Genomic DNA, 19,586 nt, shown 5'->3' with positions numbered 1-19,586 from the left:
AGAACAGAAGGAAACAAATAGCCTATAATAATTGGCGGTGGATCTCTTAAACTGAAAACAAGACAACCTTTTGAACTTGTGGAAATATGAAAGTAAACAGGAAAATATCTGGTCATGCAGATACACACGCTTCTTTTGAACCCTTGCCTGCAGAGTAGAATTGTGCATGTCTCAGAAAAGATTGATGATGCTACTAATCATTTCATTACATTTGATTGCAAGGTAACATTTGTTCAGATAAAGAGCAACACATGTAAACATGTATTTTTTGAAAGCCGCCTTGCATAGATGATGAAGTCACCATACACAATCAATAACTGAACTTTACAGGATTTTGAACTGATTTGTCCATTGGGCCTGATCCTTTTGGTATCCATGACGCAAGAATGTGTAATGAAATTAGAACAGTGTCACTAGTGCATTCCATTGTTTTGTGGGGATTGCTTGAGGAAGTTAAAGATAAGGTCATCACTTATCTCAACAGTATGGCACGAGCAAGGCCAGGCTCAAAGTAAGCTACTAGGATCGACTAGACCAAATGTGTCTCATCTAAATGCGCTCAGCTAATGCTGAGCAACAGGACGGGAGATAAAAGAGATACAGGATAATGTATTTTTCCTAGTTTCACAGATATTTGTTCATGCACTGATTACGAGTTGAATGTTTTGTCATCACTTTCTCTCATTTCACTTTTGACAGTTGAGATGAGTATGACATTATAAACATATATACTTCACTTTTGACAGTGGAGATGAGTAGGACATTAAAAACATGTGTACTTTACTTTTGACAGTTGAGATGAGTAGGACTTTATAAACATATGCTTTGAAGGAAACCAAATGAAAGGGAGTTTAGACTATTTTAATGTTCAAATCTGTAACTAGCACAAGTGATTGTAATGTGTTCTGACTTAACTTATATGTGTTGATATCTTTGTTTTAGAAATATACCCCAACAACAACAAAGGCATAAATGTGAATGTGAAAGGAGTTGTCTCCATACCATAATTGCTTGAGGCTTCAGGAAATTAAATATAAATATCATCTTTGGTGAGTTTGGTAAGCAATCACCAAAGTAATCTCTGGACACTCTTGGAGTCATTATGGTGCCGTGACTATTTCCTATGAAAACTGAGACATGTTAAACTAAAAATCAGTTTTGTTTCTCCTTTGTTACTCACTCCAGAACTGTGGAGGATTAGATTCCCCTGGACACATCTGCCAAACAGACTCTGGCAGAGGCTACGTACTGGCCTGTATTCCTTCCTGTGACTGTGGGTAGTTCACATCCTCCATGCTGACCCTGCCGACCCTAATGTTACACTGCCAAGCAGGTCAGAGTTCAGTTTAAATCACTCCCAGACCAGTGTATCTTCCCAAAGGAAAGAGTCTAAGATAGAGGGATGCCCTCAAACAGTTTCACAGTTGGTTGGCTGAGCATCTATATTATTATATTTGCTTACTTATTAATACACATAAAATAAACATGTCCATTATTACATCTGATGCATTACTCCACTGTCAGCTTGAATACATTGCATAACACATAAGAATGCTCCCACAGAGAATTTAATGTGAATACATTTAAAACCTGATGGGAAATTATAGATAATTATATAATAATGGGTCATTACAAAATAGTATGGAGGACTTGCATTTTACTGTTTTGTGATACAGAGGTCATGTGATCAGACAACTGTTTCTATTAAAAAGAATGTCATTCTGCCAAAAAATACAGTGAATTGTATAAAATAGTTTTCTCAATCCAGCAGTTTGCAAAATAATGAAACGCATGACAATGTATTACATGTTAAAATGTAATGTGCTGTTCATCTATATGGTATGTACAAAATCCACACACTACTCATGCTCTATCTGAAAATCTGTCACATGAGTTCAACTAACACTGCAGTCTAGAGCCTCCTGCATTAACACCACATTATATAAGCCAGGATTTAATAAAAGCATGTTCCATAATGGGGAGCACACAGTTATAAAACATGCACACGCTCAAACAAATATTTATTTCAAATTGTGTGTTTCTATAGTACCAGTTTCCTATAATCATATGTAAAACACTAATTTTAATTTTAATCTAACACTATTTTTCAGCCATTGCATTTAAAGCCTTGAAACTGTTATGAACAATTAAAACTGTTCATTTACCTTTACCACAGTAATATGAAGATCCTATGCATGATTTCTGACTTCACAGGTCATCTTCATGAGAAATTGCTTCTTAAGTAAAAAAATATTATATATGAATATTCTGTTTAATGTATAACACATTGAAGCATATATTACTTATTGCACACGTTGTAATGTCTTTGCTCAATACATTTGGCTAACATACGTCAAGCATTAGGATTAATATTTACTGCAGCTAGATATAAATCTTTCCATTATACCTAACATTTCAATGCTGTACAAACGCTGTCAAGAAACTACTGATAAAGAATATATGATAGATATAAAGGCAATAATACAGACATTCCATACTACTCAGAAACGATTGTAATAGCAGACATTTATATATCTTCTCAAATTCACAGTGTACCAAGAAGGATATGTTTTCTTTCCTGACTCATTTGTCATTTGTAATAACCCAGACCCTTTTCCTGTAGCCCTCGCCTTGAACCGAAGAACGCTCATCATTTTTAAAGTTTATTACCCAAAGTTTGTTGCATTTGGACTCCATCCGAAAGCAAGCTATTAAACCTCTAACAAGGTCAAAAATCATTACCCTCACTTTATTGCTTGTAGGGGACTACAACATCTGGATGAATTCCAGTGTTCTAGCGTGTGTGTGAATTTGAGGAGCTAAGAATATCAAGGTACTGCTGAGGACCTTTTCGTTCAACAAGAAGGGACAAACTGCAGCAAAAGTTCAGGTTGGCTTAATTATGAATGTCTAAGTTACTTTTCACATTTATATAAGTTAAAAACACTGCCACTTAGCACTTGCATAGCAAAAGGAACCTGCTTTATTCTTAAGGCAAGATAATGACTACTGTAACACGAAGCTTCTCACCAGTCATATGTGCCGACCAGCGCACTAGTGACCAGAGGAAGTAGTCCTCTTATACCTTATTGCTGATGAAGTCATTTGTGGCCTTTAGCTCAGATCTATCCAGAATGGGACCAAATGGTCAATAGATGTCCCTGGCATGTCAACTGTGGCAGGAAGGCGTATAACTAGAACTTTTTAGTGATTGTAGATCAACATTACTGCAATTCTCATTAGTTCTTGATCTCTGTGACAATCTCCTGTCTTTCTCTCAGAGCAACTTCACTGACACACACCTCTTCGCACATCCTTCCTCTGGCTTCCCTTCGCCGTCAGCAGTGTGAACACAACACTCTCAGCCACTGGCTTAGGCATTTATAGCTTATGTACAGCTACGTCCTGTGATCATCCGCTTTCCATTCAGTGCTCTTGCTGCAAATAGAGGGTCCTGGGAAGAACAGTTGTGTGGGGACTGAGACAAACATAAACACATCAGCCCTATTGTACACGGCTATATATAAGATCAATCCAGTCCTGTCTGTCTTTCACTGGCTCAGAACTGCTGCAAGGTCCTTCTGGCGCGGAAACACCTGCACACACACACACACACACACACACACACACAAACACACACAAACACACACACACACACACACACACACACACACACACACACACACACACACACACACACACACACACACACACACACACACACACACACACACACACACACACACACACACACACACACACACACACACACTTGGGCCTGCAGCTCCGCCGACTGGCTTGTGGATTAGTGGACATGAGTTCAGTTTGTTTTGGACAGGCTGCTCCCTCCCATGTTCCACAAGCGGTGCTGTTTGGCTCTGGGCTCAGTCACTGTCCTTGCGCAGACACAGGTCTGTGTGCAGGTTGTTTGGGCTGGTGGTCTTGCACTGAATACTGTTGCTGTTCACCTGAGGGTCCGAGTGGCACCAACAGCAAAGGCAGGACTGAGGGAGAGAACAGGAAAGGAAAGATTTTATGGTGTTGAGATTTCACCAAAAATCACATCATAGTTTGAGATGGTGATTTCTTTTAAGAAGACTTTTTCCCTCAATACTCCCAATGGTAACATTTTATGGTTGAGTTTTAAATATATTTATTGCATATTTTCAATAGCAATCCCTTTACCTTAAGTGTACACGAATAGCATGCATGTAGCAATTCAGTCTGTGATCTGTGTGTGTGGTATTGGGGATGATAAGGGTAAAGGTCACTGCGAAGGCATTACAGTTACTCTGAGCTTTCCCTCTCTCCCTAAGGATAGACTGGGGCCTTGCATGGCTTATCTCTCTCTAGTGGTCTTCTGGCAGTGAGTTGAGTAAGCAACCCCACCCCACTAAATGACTCCATAAATCATGTTTCTGGTTTATATTTTCCTGTAAGTATGTCCCCGCGGCCATTTGCTGGACTTAAAGGAGCAGAGGAGAACATTGAGGGCAGACGGGAGTTCGGCATGGGAAGAACTATGTTTGTTTAAGTGAAGAGGATGAGGGGTTGTCAGGAGGAAGGAGACCCCAAGACGGGGGTGGATTGGGTGAAGAGTGTTTCTGTCCTCACCTTGAAACAGTTCTTAAACTTCTTGCTGACAAAGTAGAGGATGATAGGGTTGATACAGGAATTGACTTTGGCCAAGTTGATGCCCAAGTAGTCCATAATTAATAGGAAGCTGAAACAATAAAGAGACCAAAATGACTGCTGAGTATGGTAACCCAGAGTAATGACAGACATGTAGTGTCTCTATTTACTTAGTATTTGGTTGTGTCACATTGCATTATAGCATTATTTTTAAACATTATATCCAGCAAATTCAACACACTTGAGTAAATCACATCGCCCTGTGTCATTTTCCTGGTAGACCATCTTCTTCAAGATCCTGCTCAGATGTAGAGGGAACCAGCACAGGGCAAAGATCAGGACCAGGCAGAAGACAGCTTTGGCCACTTCCCGTCTCTGTAAGACATGGCAGATGGAGATGGATTTATCATGCCGGAGAGCACGAGACCACCATTAACATACTGGGTCTCAACAACACATGAGTTCTGGTACTACTAAAGTATCTTTGGACCCTCCCGAAACCCTCCTCAGATACAGGAAACTGGAAAAATGTGTAAATGTACTTTACAGGTATCAAAGAGAGGCTATAAGTGTTTTACCTGCTTTAGGTGTTCACTTAGGGCGATCCGGAGATTTCCGTTGCGGTGAACGAGCATCTCAGAGGTCATCAGCGTGTAGAAGATGGCCGTGCAGACCAAGGGGAGGCAGAAATAGAACCCGAACAACCACCAGTCTTTTGCATTCACATAGAACTGAAAGCAAACAACACAACTGAAGATGAATCATGAGGGGTGAGATTTAGAATCAATCTAAACTAATGTGTATGTGGTATTGTGTACAATGGCTGAGGTCAAAGTCAACAGCTCCAGTATGGGGAAGGAAACTGCTGCATGCTGTCCAAGTGTAATTAAGCAATACAGCACGAGTGGGAGTGGGGTAGGTAAGGGATAATCCCACGGGTGGTGTTCGGCCGTAGCCATCGAGGCAGAAGGCCGAGTGGTGTAGGCAACAAAACCCGTGGGATTATCCCTTACCTACCCCACTCCCACGAGTGCTATATTGCTTTTATAAAACAATTCTACTGTCAACAAATTAACATTTCAACACGAAGTTATTGATTAAAAATGGTTTATTTCGCTATTGTTTCTCCGCAACAAAAAATAGTTCCATTGTCAACGTCTTGGTTTGGAATTTTAAAAACTTTGAATTAACGGTTATCATCAATGCGAATGTTTCATCGCGGAGTGATTTATTTTTTAGCTGTGAAAAGTCCAGTAACTGTAGGTATGTTGACGAATAACCTATAGCATGGAACGTCTCTCGTCCAATCAGAAACAGCTAAATTACGCGCTAGAACCCAATTGTTTTACAAGCTCCCATATGGCATTCCAGTTTTAAAGTAGCAGCAGTAGAATCAGATAATGAAATTACCCCAAAATAGATGTGAGATCAAGTCACACAATAAGAAACCTTCGTTAAAGATGAAACTGTAAAGTTAGAAAATGGCGAAAATCGCTCCCATATATCACTATTATATCTAAATCCATTAATATGGCCTGGTTGGAAGAACTCAACCAGATAGCAAGGTCATTTTAGGAAGGAAAAGGTAATTGTTCTGCGCATAGACTGATCCCAATCAAAAAGTGCAGCGTCCGCGTTTGGTAGAGCAGTAATGTTTCGGGGATTAGCTGACAGGCAACGTTGCTCTGAAGAAAAGGTGCAGTGTTTCGCTGCACATATGGCTCAGTTTCAGAGCAACATACATCAGCTGGTTGTGATTGCTTGTGTAGTCTGCAATCAATTAAAGTTCTCCAGGCTTGGGAACAAAGAAAGTAATCAGTGAAGGAAAAAGAAAATAAGGGAATGGTATCCAGGCTTTTTCTTTTCTCATTTTCTATATTTTCTGTTTCGAAATACCAAATGGCTTCCACACAGGTCTGTGAAAGGGGACTCCTTGGGCAAAAGAGGTTGTTATAATGAACTGTCTCTGTAATTCAAGTCAGTGTCAAGAAGCGTTCGCTTACATGCATGAAGTCACTCTGGGGCTTGAGCATGCAGGTCCTTATAGTGCGGTTGTTGTACTCGAAAATGACCACGTCGAAACAGATCGCTTCAGGGACTGCAAGGATGATTGACAGCACCCAGATGGTCAGAATCTCAATGGCAGTGATGGCTGGGATGCCCACCCCCTGCACCCTGCTCCACGACACCACCGCCCTGTACCTGGAGAACAGAGAACAAACAGCAGCCTTAGTTTACACCTTTTCTCTGACATTCAGCTTAATCACATAGGAAAGCTTCATAAATATGATACATAAACATGTATGCGTTTAGGTATGCCTTGCCAACACAATGTATAAAATCCCCCTGGTGGAAAAATTGAAAATAATGAGTAGTCTCTACAGATATGTCAGTAGGTAGCATTTTTAAATAAAATGCTCAATGATTTAATTGAGCATTATTTGCAAATGGCAAACCAGGGAAATCGGAGAGTCGGTAGAGAGGCCAAGTATCATCCAAGATTCATGGAAAGACGCATTATGTTCTGTGCTGTAATATTTATGTTGCAAAAGACTGGCTGACAGAACTAATGTTTATTGCTGGGAAGAAGCCATTGAGCTTGCTTGCTAAACACACTTCTAGTTTCCTGTTGCTAGAAATCATGTTTGCTTGTTTGGATCATTAATAACATCTCTCAAGTGAATGCTTTAGTAAAATGCTGCATCAAGATTTCATGTGGAACTATATATTTTTCATGACACATTTGAATATCCCAGCCGAACAACAATGTACCATTTATATTTCACCACGTAGTGGAGTGCCTAATTCTTTAGACTGCCAGACCATGGAAGAAGACATAACAGCCATGACAGTGTTATGCAGGGATACAGAGCCAGACAAGATATTCTGAACATTTCCTCGACCTTGTTTCGAAACAAATCAGGAACATCTGTATATTGGTACTGGTGATGTGAAGAGAGCCATTGTCATCCGCATGAAACTCAACCTCAGTCTCCCTGAAAGCCTTTTGGCTACATCCAGACGACCAAGCGAGGTCAGGACCCTTCCTGGCTTTAAATCTTAAGGTTGTATCTTTCATTTGTGTGGTCTTTGTGAGTTCATCTATTCCAGAATGTTGGTCACCCACTCTGGCACTGATTGCATATCTTAAATAACACAGTTATTTCCCATTTTAAAAGCATATTCTTTTATTCTTTATCTTTGCACTATACTGCTAATGCTCCAGTAGGAATCATAGACAACAATTTCTCCCCTTTGATTCACTGTTGTCTCACTTTTTCTCCTCTTAAGTGTTTCTGTGGGATAGTATGTATAGTACATGATATTAAAGGACATTAGGGAAAAAGGGATTAGCAAAACAACATTAAAATGATTCATCAATTTATCAGGCGTAAGCATCTAAAAAAAAATCTAAATTCAAAACTTAGGGATAAAGTTGATTATTATTTTCCACCCTCAGATTGCTAGAAATGTATAAAGCACTTCAAAGTGGACTGTTTATTTCATACTTGTAACCCCTTTGAGAATGAATTCATTTATCTGCCTGTGAAAAACTGAGGTAAACAAACTCACAGGTGGCCACTGCCCATGGTAAAGGAAGCTCCTCTCCATCACGAGAGCTGGCCATTACAATTAACCCCTGCACCTTCCGGAGTAGAGCTGCGGACCTCAAACAAAGACTTAACCAAGTCCTGCTTTCAGACTGAAAGGAATAAGCCTGTTCATCTCTCTTAGGAGAGATGTTTCCCCTTCAGGGCTGAGTTAACTTCATGAGGGCAGCAGGAAGGGAGCCTCACCCCAATGCCCCTCTGTGTAGTGAGCTATTGTGTAAACAATATGTCATTTGAGAAGGCTAAATAAAATAACCAAAGTCCAATAATCAATAAGATTTGTTAAACATTGCATTTATAACTACTAATGCCTCAACCAACTATAAACATCCCTTATTGGAAGGACACAGGGAATAATGAGGTATCAAATTGTTGGTAGGAAAAGGAAGGCACATGAGTGGTCCATTCGAGGCACAGAATGCAACCCTTAGCTGTGTCAGCATCACATGTTTTTAATTACAATAGAGTCATTAAGGCCTACACGTCAAGGATCTCTCCTTCTCACTTTTGGACCTGCTTCCCTGGCAATGCATATTTATCCCTGCTCCAACTAGAACTGATTATTTAAAAGGAACGCTCTTTGCTCAGGTGTGTCAGCTAATCAAGAACACTGATTAGTCAGGTCAGGTATGCAGCACAGAGTACCTTTTACTGGTTTCTGAGACTCACACCCTCGAATCGTAAAACCTCGCCTTTGGCAGTGACATTGAATTTAGCTTATATACATATAAATTGACATTATAGTTCTTGTAGCAGTGGCACATATTTACCTGTCCACACTGAGGGCACAGAGGTTGAGGACTGTTATTCCCACTGAGGCCTTCTGCAGGAAGGGCACCAACTTGCAAAGGTACATCCCAAAGGGACTGTCAATGAAGGGGAACCTAGACGCCAGGAGCTTAAAACACAACCATATGACAAACTGGTTATTTACCATGGGCCGTGGAACATTGATGTTTTACTGCTAATGAGGTCATCTTTTTTGTTTTCAAGATCTAGCCAAATTGAAAAGGAAGCTTTGCCTGAGAAAAAACTAAAATGATGGATGCATCATGTATGGCTAAAGTAGATACAACTACAGCATTGGCATACAGTATAATACAATCAGATCAGACTGATCAGACTATTTGGAGTTCTTAACTAGCCATCTGTTCCACAATGCTACAGCAATTTAGAGAGTTCTGTCCTGAGACACACACAAAAAAAGAGAAGGATCCTCTGGGATCTTAAGCTAGCAGCTGTAGCGTCTTTGGACATATTCTTTAAATAGACGTGGTCTCTAAAAACAAAGAGAAATGTGGGTTTTCAGGGGAGTCCAAAGAGAAACTTTGTCTGCAAGTCTGAGAGTACGTCACTGTCTGCTTCCTCGTGTATTCTCTTTGCACTATCCACACATGCACATGAACACTTTTGCACTACTTTTCACTATTTGCAGCCCTGTCACAAGCAATGCACAATGTTGTATATGTTATATGTAAACATCCCACCCCCTGTGTACATGTTCTCCCTATGTGTATTGTTATTGTTTTTGTATTTATTGTGATTTTTGTATTTATTGTGATTCATGTATGTATGTAAGTTAAACTACTGGATGACCTTAATTTCCCTCGGGATCAATAAAGTATCCATCTATCTATCTATCTATCTATCTATCTATCTATCTATCTATCTATCTATCTATCTATCTATTCGTGAGTGCAGGTGATCACAAGTACAGCAAGTTTAAAGATCGCTGTCTCCCTCTCCCTGTCTGTGTATGTGTATGTGTGTATGTGTGTATGTGTGTGTGTGTGTGTGTGTGTGTGTGTGTGTGTGTGTGTGTGTGTGTGTGTGTGTGTGTGTGTGTGTGTGTGAATGGCCATTATTTGTTATTTGTATAACTTACTAGTGTATCTAAGTATGTCAAGAGCACTATTAGGGCAAGAGAGAGTGTGAGAAACAGATACGGCTACGTTTCTGCACGTGTATGGGTGTGTGTATTTAGTCATTTCCTCTAGACTGGTGTGTGCCCATGACTGACCCACGTCATTCACCGGGAGCCCGGCAGGCATAGTGCGTCTCTCCTTCCCAAACAAAAGCACATTGTCCATTTTCCTGTAAGTGAAGGAAAAACCTTCCCCCCTACCCAGCTGGTTGTTCATTGTCTCGAGTGAGAACACCTGTAATGGTATTTTTAAAAAAGCGTATGAAAAAGCGCATGACTATAGGAACGTTTCTAAGAAGTATTGAGAGTATCTAAATATAATGCTGAAACAATGGAGAGACAATGGCAGAATGGAATCACTCTTTTTGTCAGTGCTTGAAACATCCTGTACAGCTGCGTAGACTTTTGTTAGATAGTGGATGGAGCTGGAGTCACAAATGTGGTGTGAATGTCCAATCCAACATTTCCCTGAGGCAACGACTGTGATAAACCCTATTGGTTTGTTGGGGCTCTGCACATTGCTGAGTGGTCTATTCACTGATAGTGGAAGATAAGGCCGTGCAGTTTGACCAGTGATTAAGTGCCTCTCCATTCTATACCCTCAGCGCGATCCCTGTGTTTATTTTAGAAGGCTCTCTCCCTGCTCCCCTCAGGATGAAAAAGCCCTGTGACTAAGACAGGCTGGTCTGGGAGATAAGCTCTGGATGGATGTCTCTCTCTCTCTTCCTTCTCTTCTCTTCTCTCTATACCTTATCCTCTCCTCCCTCTCTTCTCTTCTCTTCTCTCTATACCTTATCCTCTCCTCCCTCTCTTCTCTTCTCTTCTCTCTATACCTTAAACTCTTCTCACTCTCTTCTCTTCTCTCTATACCTTATACTCTTCTCCCTCTCTTCTCTACTCTTCTTTTCTGTATATACCTTATCCTCTCCTCCTTATCTTCTCTTCTCTTCTCTTCTCTCTATACCTTATCCTCTCCTCACTTTTTTCTCTACTATTCTCTTCTCTTTATACCTTATCCTCTTCTCCCACCCTGTTTCTTCTCTAATCATTGCTTTTAGCTTTTTTCTTCATGTTTTCTCATTTTTTCGGTTATGATATTTAGGTTGTTCCTAAACCATTAAGTCCCTGCTACACTTTCTTTACTGTCTAACATGCATTTTTAAGTCAATTCTTTGCTATTGATCCAAAAGGCCAAAACCAAATCATGGATGAATCAGGAATATGCTGGGTTTGGAAAGCTTTAGATCACCCCCTAAATACAATGCTTCACAACCCTAGCTCTGGACTTAGAGAGGCCTTGCCTAGGGATTGACAGGTCTATTCTTAGAGGTCTGATGTATCTGAGTTTTCAATTAACCCCTTCTCTTCATTGAATCCCTCATGTTCATCTGACTAAGGGAACCAGCCAAGTCATTCACCATTTCAAATAAGTGCAAAGTGCATTTGCCTACACAAGTCTTCAAGTTAAAATTATAATTTCGTAATGTTTTTCCTACCTTGTAAACTGTGATGGGAATGTCAATGATGATGTAGATGAGATCTCCTAAAGCTAAGCTGGCAATGAGAGCGTTAGGCCCGTTCCTCATACTTTTGTTTTGGTAGATGATCCTCAGGAGTGTCGCATTTCCGACAATCCCTACGACGAACACGGCACAAGAAATCACTGTGTTGATGTACCTGAAGCAGGAGGTGATGGATGTCATGACAACTGTACAGGCAGGAGGAGGCACCCGCCGCTTGGGGCCATTATTCTGGACAGAGCTTTGGTTGTGTTGGTGGCCGGGTGGTGTGGTAGAGATTGAGCCCAGGACCAGGGGGTCTCGGAGCTCTTGAGTTTCTGTATCATTCATCAGGCACATTCCACTGCTTGCCATGGCAGCCATTAGTAGCAACACATGTAAGGTCAGGGAGCCCATCGCCCTACACATTCCACACCCTGATTCCCAGATAAGATGACAAAGTCTCCAATACGTCCACTGATTGAGAGGGGAGCTGCAAAAGGAAAATATCATGACGTTAAACCTCAGGAGATATCATCTTTGGCATTGGCATCTGCCTTCTTCTATGTACAGGACATGCTGAATATAATCACATGACTGAATATCAAAAAGTATTCATATAGAGAACACAAAGTTATTAAAGTAAACAACTGGAACCATAATTGAAAGTTTGACAGCATCGGAAGAGCAACTGCTTCCTTTTAAACAACAAAAAGGATTTAGAGAAGAGCCACAGATGGAGGATGCCAGAGCTGATTACCGTCAAGGAACAGAACAAGACGGCTCCTCTCTCATCAACACTCACACTACCCATCAACGGTGGCAGCCCTGCTAATACCATGCAACTCTATGTTGGAACTTTGTTTTTCTCGCATGTTGTTTTGACAATACACCCCTTGCGTGACTTTCATCACTGCGGTTTCTGTTGCTGGGCATTCCATTCTGTTTCTAATTTACAGATTGAAGCAAGAGGTTCCCACATACAAAGGAACATTGCAACATAAAAGACTCAACTTTCTGACGTGGCTCAGGGGGCATTTTAAGCCTGTTTCCTCAAAACGACATATTAATGACAAAAACATGAATTTAACAAAGTTATGGTTGGAATGGTTGTATGCCTCCAGTTATCTTTATTCCGTTACCAACAGTCCATAAAGTAGTGTGAATTAACTAGAAAAAGCTAAAAAAACAAAAAACTAATCAAGTTTCAATGGGACTCTTTATTTATTATGGTTGTTTAACTTTGTTTTGAGCATTGTGCTTCAAACTTTCATAAATCACAAAAGTGAAACAGAATTAGACAAAGCTAAATAAACAACACTTCAAACATTCTTATACATCTAATGTATTCAAAGTCACCCTAAAGATCCACTACATAGCCACATACCATTCTGATATCTACCAGAAACCACATTTTGAAGTCGAGACACATATTCCTGTTTAAATTTCCTGCCACCACCTGGTATACAAAACCTATTTAACTGTCAGTCCTTCATGTAGCATCACAGTTTAACTTCAGCTTTGGCATTACTGGGAGCCCTGACAGCATGTAAACGGCTCCATCTATAAATAATAAATGCCTTTTGGTTTTTCACCTACCGCTCCTAAAATGTCTGCCTTCCTCAAGATCCCGTCACTCAGTCAGTCATTCACACACATGCGGGAAACTTTCGGCTCTTGCCCCCAGACATCTGTGTGGCATCACATAAGTAATTAAGCAGATATCAAAGTAGAGAAGGATCCCTTCTGGGCCAACGGAGCTCTCTGTCACGGCAGTCACGGAGAGGTGCTCGCATTCTGTCTCTAGCTTTTCCTGTGGAGAGTTGACTTGTGTGTGTTTGAGTGTGTGTGTGTGTGTGTGTGTGTGTGTGTGTGTGTGTTAGAGCACTTTGACTGGGTGGGAGTGCAAATTTCTACCCCCTCCCCTTTCCTCTCCCTCCACACAGATCCAGCCGGGAGGGAGGCCCCGGAGAGAGCAGCAGTCGGATGAGAGACACAGGCACAGACAGACATAGCACAGAACAGCACATATTCAGACCAACTACAGTACACAGTCCCAAAGTACAACACACAGACATCTCAGAGACACATACAAGCACAGAGACACAAACACTGCAAAGCACAACACACGTACAGTTAAAGATGCAGTTTGTGATTTGGTTTCGCAAAAGGTTGTTGATATTTGAGCTCAACAGTTAATCAAATTACACCCCTCCCATTCTGTGCTGCTGAAGCACTGTGTTGATTGGCTGAGATTATTTATGTCTCGGTCCGAGCCTCTGGGTTTGTTCTCCGTTTACAGCGCCAGGGCTGTGTATGAACACCAGAGGTCTTTACAGAGCCAGGGCTGTGTATGAACACCAGAGGTCTTTACAGAGCCAGAACTGTGTATGAACACCAGAGGTCTTTACAGAGTCAGGACTGTGTATGAACACCAGAGGTCTTTACAGAGCCAGGGCTGTGTATGAACACCAGAGGTCTTTACAGAGCCAGGGCTGTGTATGAACACCAGAGGTCTTTACAGAGCCAGGGCTGTGTATGAACACCAGAGGTCTTTACAGAGCCAGGGCTGTGTATGAACACCAGAGGTCTTTACAGAGCCAGGGCTGTGTATGAACACCAGAGGTCTTTACAGAGCCAGGGCTGTGTATGAACACCAGAGGTCTTTACAGAGTCAGGACTGTGTATGAACACCAGAGTTTTTTTGAGTGTAAACACTAAATGGACAGCTAGACTAGAGGACCGTGAGGAGCAATTCACTGAATCTGACAAAAGGTGTATGGCATTAGAAACATGGACTGTACCTTTAAGTGAAGTACAAGTTACAGTGAAGCACAACTCATCAGATATCAGGGGAAATAGTGAGTCAAAGCATGTCACAAAAAAAGCATACACACAGCTCCAAGGCAGAGCCGAGAAAGCACAGAGTATGGATTCAGAACAGACAAAGACACAGCGGAACACAGAGGCAGCAGACACCTAAAACTGCTCATAAAACAGCCCAGAGTACAAGTGCAGTACACCTACTGTTTGTTTCTTTAACTATCCAGAGCCCAAAGCCTCAACACACACACACACACACACACACACACACACACACACACACACACACGCGCACGCGCACACACACACACACACACACACACACACACACACACACACACACACACACACACACACACACACACACACACACACACACACACACACACACACACACACACACACACACACACACACACACACACACACACACACACACACACACACACACACACACACACACACACACACACACACACACACACACACACACACACACACACACCATTTCATTATGGGCATTTGGAGGTATATTTTATCCACACTAGCTGCATTATTTTGATCATGCCTGTTTTCCTTCCCCAACAGACAACACAGATTGCGGTGGATCACACTTGCCCGATGTTGTTGCTCTGTAGGCGAAGAGCAGCTATTGGTGGGTAGGATGCTCCCATAGACACAGCTGAGGGTCATTTATCTTGATACAAACGTCAGGGTTGCATAGTACGCCTCAAGTCCCCTGCACCATGCCTTGGGTCATGTTAGCATGTGATGGGAGGATTTCCTGAGATCCACAGTAAATCAATGAAAAAGGAGTCAGACTGTTACACAAAGATACCAGGTTTCTTATAGAGACAGATTATACAGGTTGCAGGGAGCAAGCAGACAGTGCAGGCATGCACAGATTCTCAGAGCTCTAGAGTGCCTTGCTGATGGCATCAACATCCATTACTGAGACCACATGTCTATACTTAGCCAGTTTCCTGCTCTCTAGCAGGGCATTGATAATGGGCCCATTTGCTATCGGCAGGTCGGGCCGACGTGACGCCCTTCACATCAGCAAAGCGCTGAGACAGCACCTGCCACGGGTAAACAACCCCAATCTACTCTCCCGAGGCTTGAGATTGGCCAAGTACACAACAGGAGGAAAAAACACACTAATTGTTGACGGTCAGGAAGAAGGGTTGCTACATGTTTTTTTTTTTTCTGTGCAGACTTTGCATAATCAGTTCAAAAAACAAAGGTTCAAAATGAAAGCAGATGTTGTTATAGCTGTTCGATGGTTTGCAAGTTTAAGACATTCATGTACATTTTTTATATTTATATTGAAAACGAGTATTTTAAGACTTTTAAGACTTTAAGACGGTATAATTTGTGAATCTCATGGATAGAGCTTTGTTTTTCATATTTAGTTGAGATACATTCAGGTTAAGTGTAGTGAGATCTTAAACAACAGCAAAACAACCCCCCCCCCCCCCCCCTTCTCACACACACACACACACACACACACACACAGTCTCTCAATATTCTATTGAAGAGTGAAGTTTATATCCCTTGGCAGGCCTAGGTTGCCTGCATTTTCCAGAATATTCTTTGTTTCCTGTGAAGCTGATGTTGTTCCAGTCCGTCTCGCTTTGCCCGTCCTGGCACTGACCACTCATCGCCCCAAGGGAGTTATTATTTTGGAATAGGTCACACACCAATAATCAGTTTTACTGCTCCACCCCACAATCCTTTATTTAGTCAGAACAGTTTCTGACTAACAGTCTCAGCTTTACTCCTTCTACTAAACTTCATTCTATTATTGGTACGATAAAAATGACAAAAAATTGCATGGATCAAAATGTACCCCATCTTTGCACACAAAAATACTACAGTCCTTTTTATGAAACAAACTGAATAAAAGGGGTTATGCTGCTAAGATACTAATAAAAACATTCCAATAAACCTTAATGTTTCTAAGATACTATTAAAAAAAAATCAATAAACCTTTTTATTTGCCCCAACAACCACTCTTAATAGGCGTGCTTCCTCCTTAATATAAATTGTGACTTAATTGGGTAATGCTAATATTTACTACCATTTAAAGTTTAAAGAATTGTGTTTTTTTAATTGAAGGCATAAATATATCATAGCTGCTGAATAAGTCATGGTCAACTGTGGCAGATATTTTATTCATTAGGATGTGATTTGCTGACGGGATCTTTTTTTTTTCCAAATCTAAACTCCCATAAGTCAGCCAGCAGTTTTGGTGGTGTCGCAACTTTGAGGGGTTCCAGTTGGAGTCTTTGTTAATCAACGCATTAATATATAAAATGATGAAACCTTTACCTGGTCCCTGTTGTTTTGGGCTTTCATGTTGTTGTGTTGTTGTTGTTTGGATCTTCATCTCGTATTAATGCCATTCTCTCTGAACTCAAAGATGGCAGCCTGCCTAGTAATTCATATGCTTGTTCTCTGATGGCATCTGTCGAAATGTGCTCCCTGCATATTGGTACATACCCTGTGGGAAAAAGCAAACCCAGGCCTCTGACTGAGTGGGATGTAAGCGTTTTCTTAACTGGGGCACTTGCTCCAAAAAAGGCGGAAAAAAGGAAAAAAGAAGTTAAAGGCCAGTGCTGTTGTCACTCAGGCAATAGCTGTCACAGCGAGGCAGACAGAATTGCCCCCATGCACACAGTCTCTCAGAAAATGTACTGGATCATCTTTATGTGTTACAGATGGTTTGCGAACAAAGGAACAAAGGAACCTTTTTTTGGGGGGGGGTATTATTATTCAGTAAATGAGGATGATAACTCACAGAAATACACATCGAGCGAGTTACTCATGATTCAATATGGGAAATATTCTTTACTGAACAAAAAGAAGATGAGTTTTGCTGAGGAAATGTAATGAAATTCGACAGGATTTGGGGACTGCAGCAGCCTATGCTTTAAATACTGTGATAGTGAGGGACGCATGAGAGACGAGTGAGGAGATTCCCTCTCCCTATCATTTCTTGTTCTTCTACTGAAGCTGCCTCTTCAGTCCCCCGCCCCCCCCCCCCCCCCCCCCCCAGCCGGTCCCTCCTCCCCAGACACATATCATCCTCGGGGGGTGCATAATGGATAAGCCAGCAGAGGCCCAGCCTATGCTGTGTATTCCAGGAAGCCATTCATTTTTAGTCATCCCGCCCCAACACCAACACCAAGGGGTCATAGGGGTCCTGAGAAGTGTTGCAGTCTTCCTTCCTGATAGCTCTTTAAAAGGCTATCCCTTATGCTATGCAAAGAGTTGATAAAGTTGTGCCAAACTGCCACAGGTCCTGGATGCTTCCAATAAAGAAAAAGAAAAAAGAAAAGGCTTTTCCTTCCATGGACAGAACATTATTTTTAATCGATGATGATTTTCACAACTGTTGACACACAAAACTGAACTTTTTCAATGAATTTGAATTTCAATGGCTGTTAACTGTTGCTGACTACTAGGTTTAAAGCTTAACAGGACAGGACAGAACACAATTACCCCTAACTTCTCACGTTATTTCTGTGTATTAGACCACACACTTACCAGTGCATTTGCAATGTCATAACCAGAAGCTTATACCTGATCAATAATTAAAACCATTACCCAAAAGAAAAGTGAAACTAAACTTTTGTGTGATGAAAAACTGAAACTGGATAGCTAATCCAAAGCAAAGGTTGACTAAGACATCAGTAAACACTATGTTAACACCCTACTAAATCAAAAATGACTGACTTTTAAAGTAAATTATTAACATAAACCTAAAGAAATGTTATATTTCAATGTATATAAAAGCACCATCTGATAAAAGTCTGCTTGTGAAGTTTACTTGAGACCAACGTTTGGGCATAGAACGTGAACATCGAGTTCCTGTCAATCTCAGACTTGTCAGCCGGGTCAGTCATGGCAGACGGAGCCGCACAGGAGGATCCACTCTGGCAGCACCTCCAGCCCTCCCTGTGTCAGGTCAGAACACACAGCTAACCCAGTGATAAGAAGGAAGCCCCCAGTCTACACAACCTCCAGCTAAGTCAGTCTGGGAAACATGAGTAAGAGCAGCGTCACACACCTCTCCTGGCTGGATGTCTCAAGACATGCTGAGTGCAGTTGACTACATTCCAAGCTGTCTGGTAAACTCATTCATCTCACAATCTTGTGAAAACATACAGTAGTGTCTGTCCATGTTATATTAAAGAAATCAATTAAACATCCATAATAATATGAGTAAATACATTGTGATTAGACATGGATAGCTCACTTTCTGTTGATGCTGAATAACTATTACATTTCCCTTAATGGATGTTTAACATATGTAACACCTGAAAACGCAGTTACCTTACTAGTAGCCTTTTGAAAGCTGTTCTTAAATGCCCTGTGGGCGTTTTAGGGAAAGAATAACAGATATTTGCTGTCAGGCCTTGGTGCTGATTGGTCGACTTGGGCAGATCATTGTGAAACATCTGTGGCTAATTAGAGAATGGCGTGCAAGCCGTCAGCGCAGCCGCTGGCCAGTACGAGCCGAATGAAAAAAAAAAGATCACTACTGACCAGAGAGAAAAAGCAACAGTGGAAACAAGAAAGAGTGTTGGGAGGAAGCCTTTGAATGTAGCCAACTGTCCAATTGCATCCATCTGCCAGATAAACGCAGCCTTTGTGTGCTATCGTTAGCTGCTGGCAGTCAATGAGCCAGGTAGGAGATGAAAGAGAGTCAGAGCAGACTGGCTATGTGGAGGATGTGGGCGCTCTACAGACATGCACTTTGCAGGAGACTCCGGGAAGCTGAGGCGTGATTTCTAACATGTTTGTTTGTTTCATTGAAGGTTGCAACCAAGGCTGCTCTATGATTGTACATGAATAAGATGGTACGGTCAAATGTGTGTGAACTGTGTCTGTCTTCTTTAAATCTCAACATTGTCCTGAATTTGTCTAGTTTTCATAGGCTTTTGTGTTACCGATGGTTACAGATTTTTCAGAAGGAGTTGAGGTTTTGGAATGTATTTGGATGTAGATCATCTAATCATAAACCAGTAGGAGATTATTTATCTAGCCGGAGGTGGCCAGATGTTAAGAACAAGCCTGTCTTCGCCTCTTACA

The 19,586-nt window shown here is 41.4% G+C and overlaps 1 protein-coding gene across 1 annotated transcript; it reads right to left on the bottom strand.

Moving 5' to 3' along the window:
• Positions 1 to 1,732: 1,732 nt before the first annotated feature.
• ednraa (endothelin receptor type Aa) lies at positions 1,733 to 13,463 on the bottom strand. Its single transcript, XM_080836702.1, has 8 exons — positions 13,266 to 13,463; positions 11,664 to 12,159; positions 9,014 to 9,141; positions 6,636 to 6,834; positions 5,211 to 5,363; positions 4,874 to 5,007; positions 4,615 to 4,723; positions 1,733 to 4,004 (listed from the first exon to the last, which is right to left on the bottom strand). The coding sequence occupies exons 2-8, from the start codon at positions 12,093 to 12,095 to the stop codon at positions 3,885 to 3,887; spliced, it is 1,275 nt and encodes a 424-aa protein (XP_080692828.1). The 5' UTR covers positions 12,096 to 12,159; positions 13,266 to 13,463; the 3' UTR covers positions 1,733 to 3,884.
• Positions 13,464 to 19,586: the final 6,123 nt, after the last annotated feature.

Source organism: Sprattus sprattus (genome assembly GCF_963457725.1).
Source record: "Sprattus sprattus genome assembly, chromosome: 4".
Taxonomy (NCBI): domain Eukaryota; kingdom Metazoa; phylum Chordata; class Actinopteri; order Clupeiformes; family Clupeidae; genus Sprattus; species Sprattus sprattus.
The sequence above is the reverse complement of the archived record's forward strand: the minus strand, read 5'-3'. Positions and strand labels throughout refer to the sequence as shown.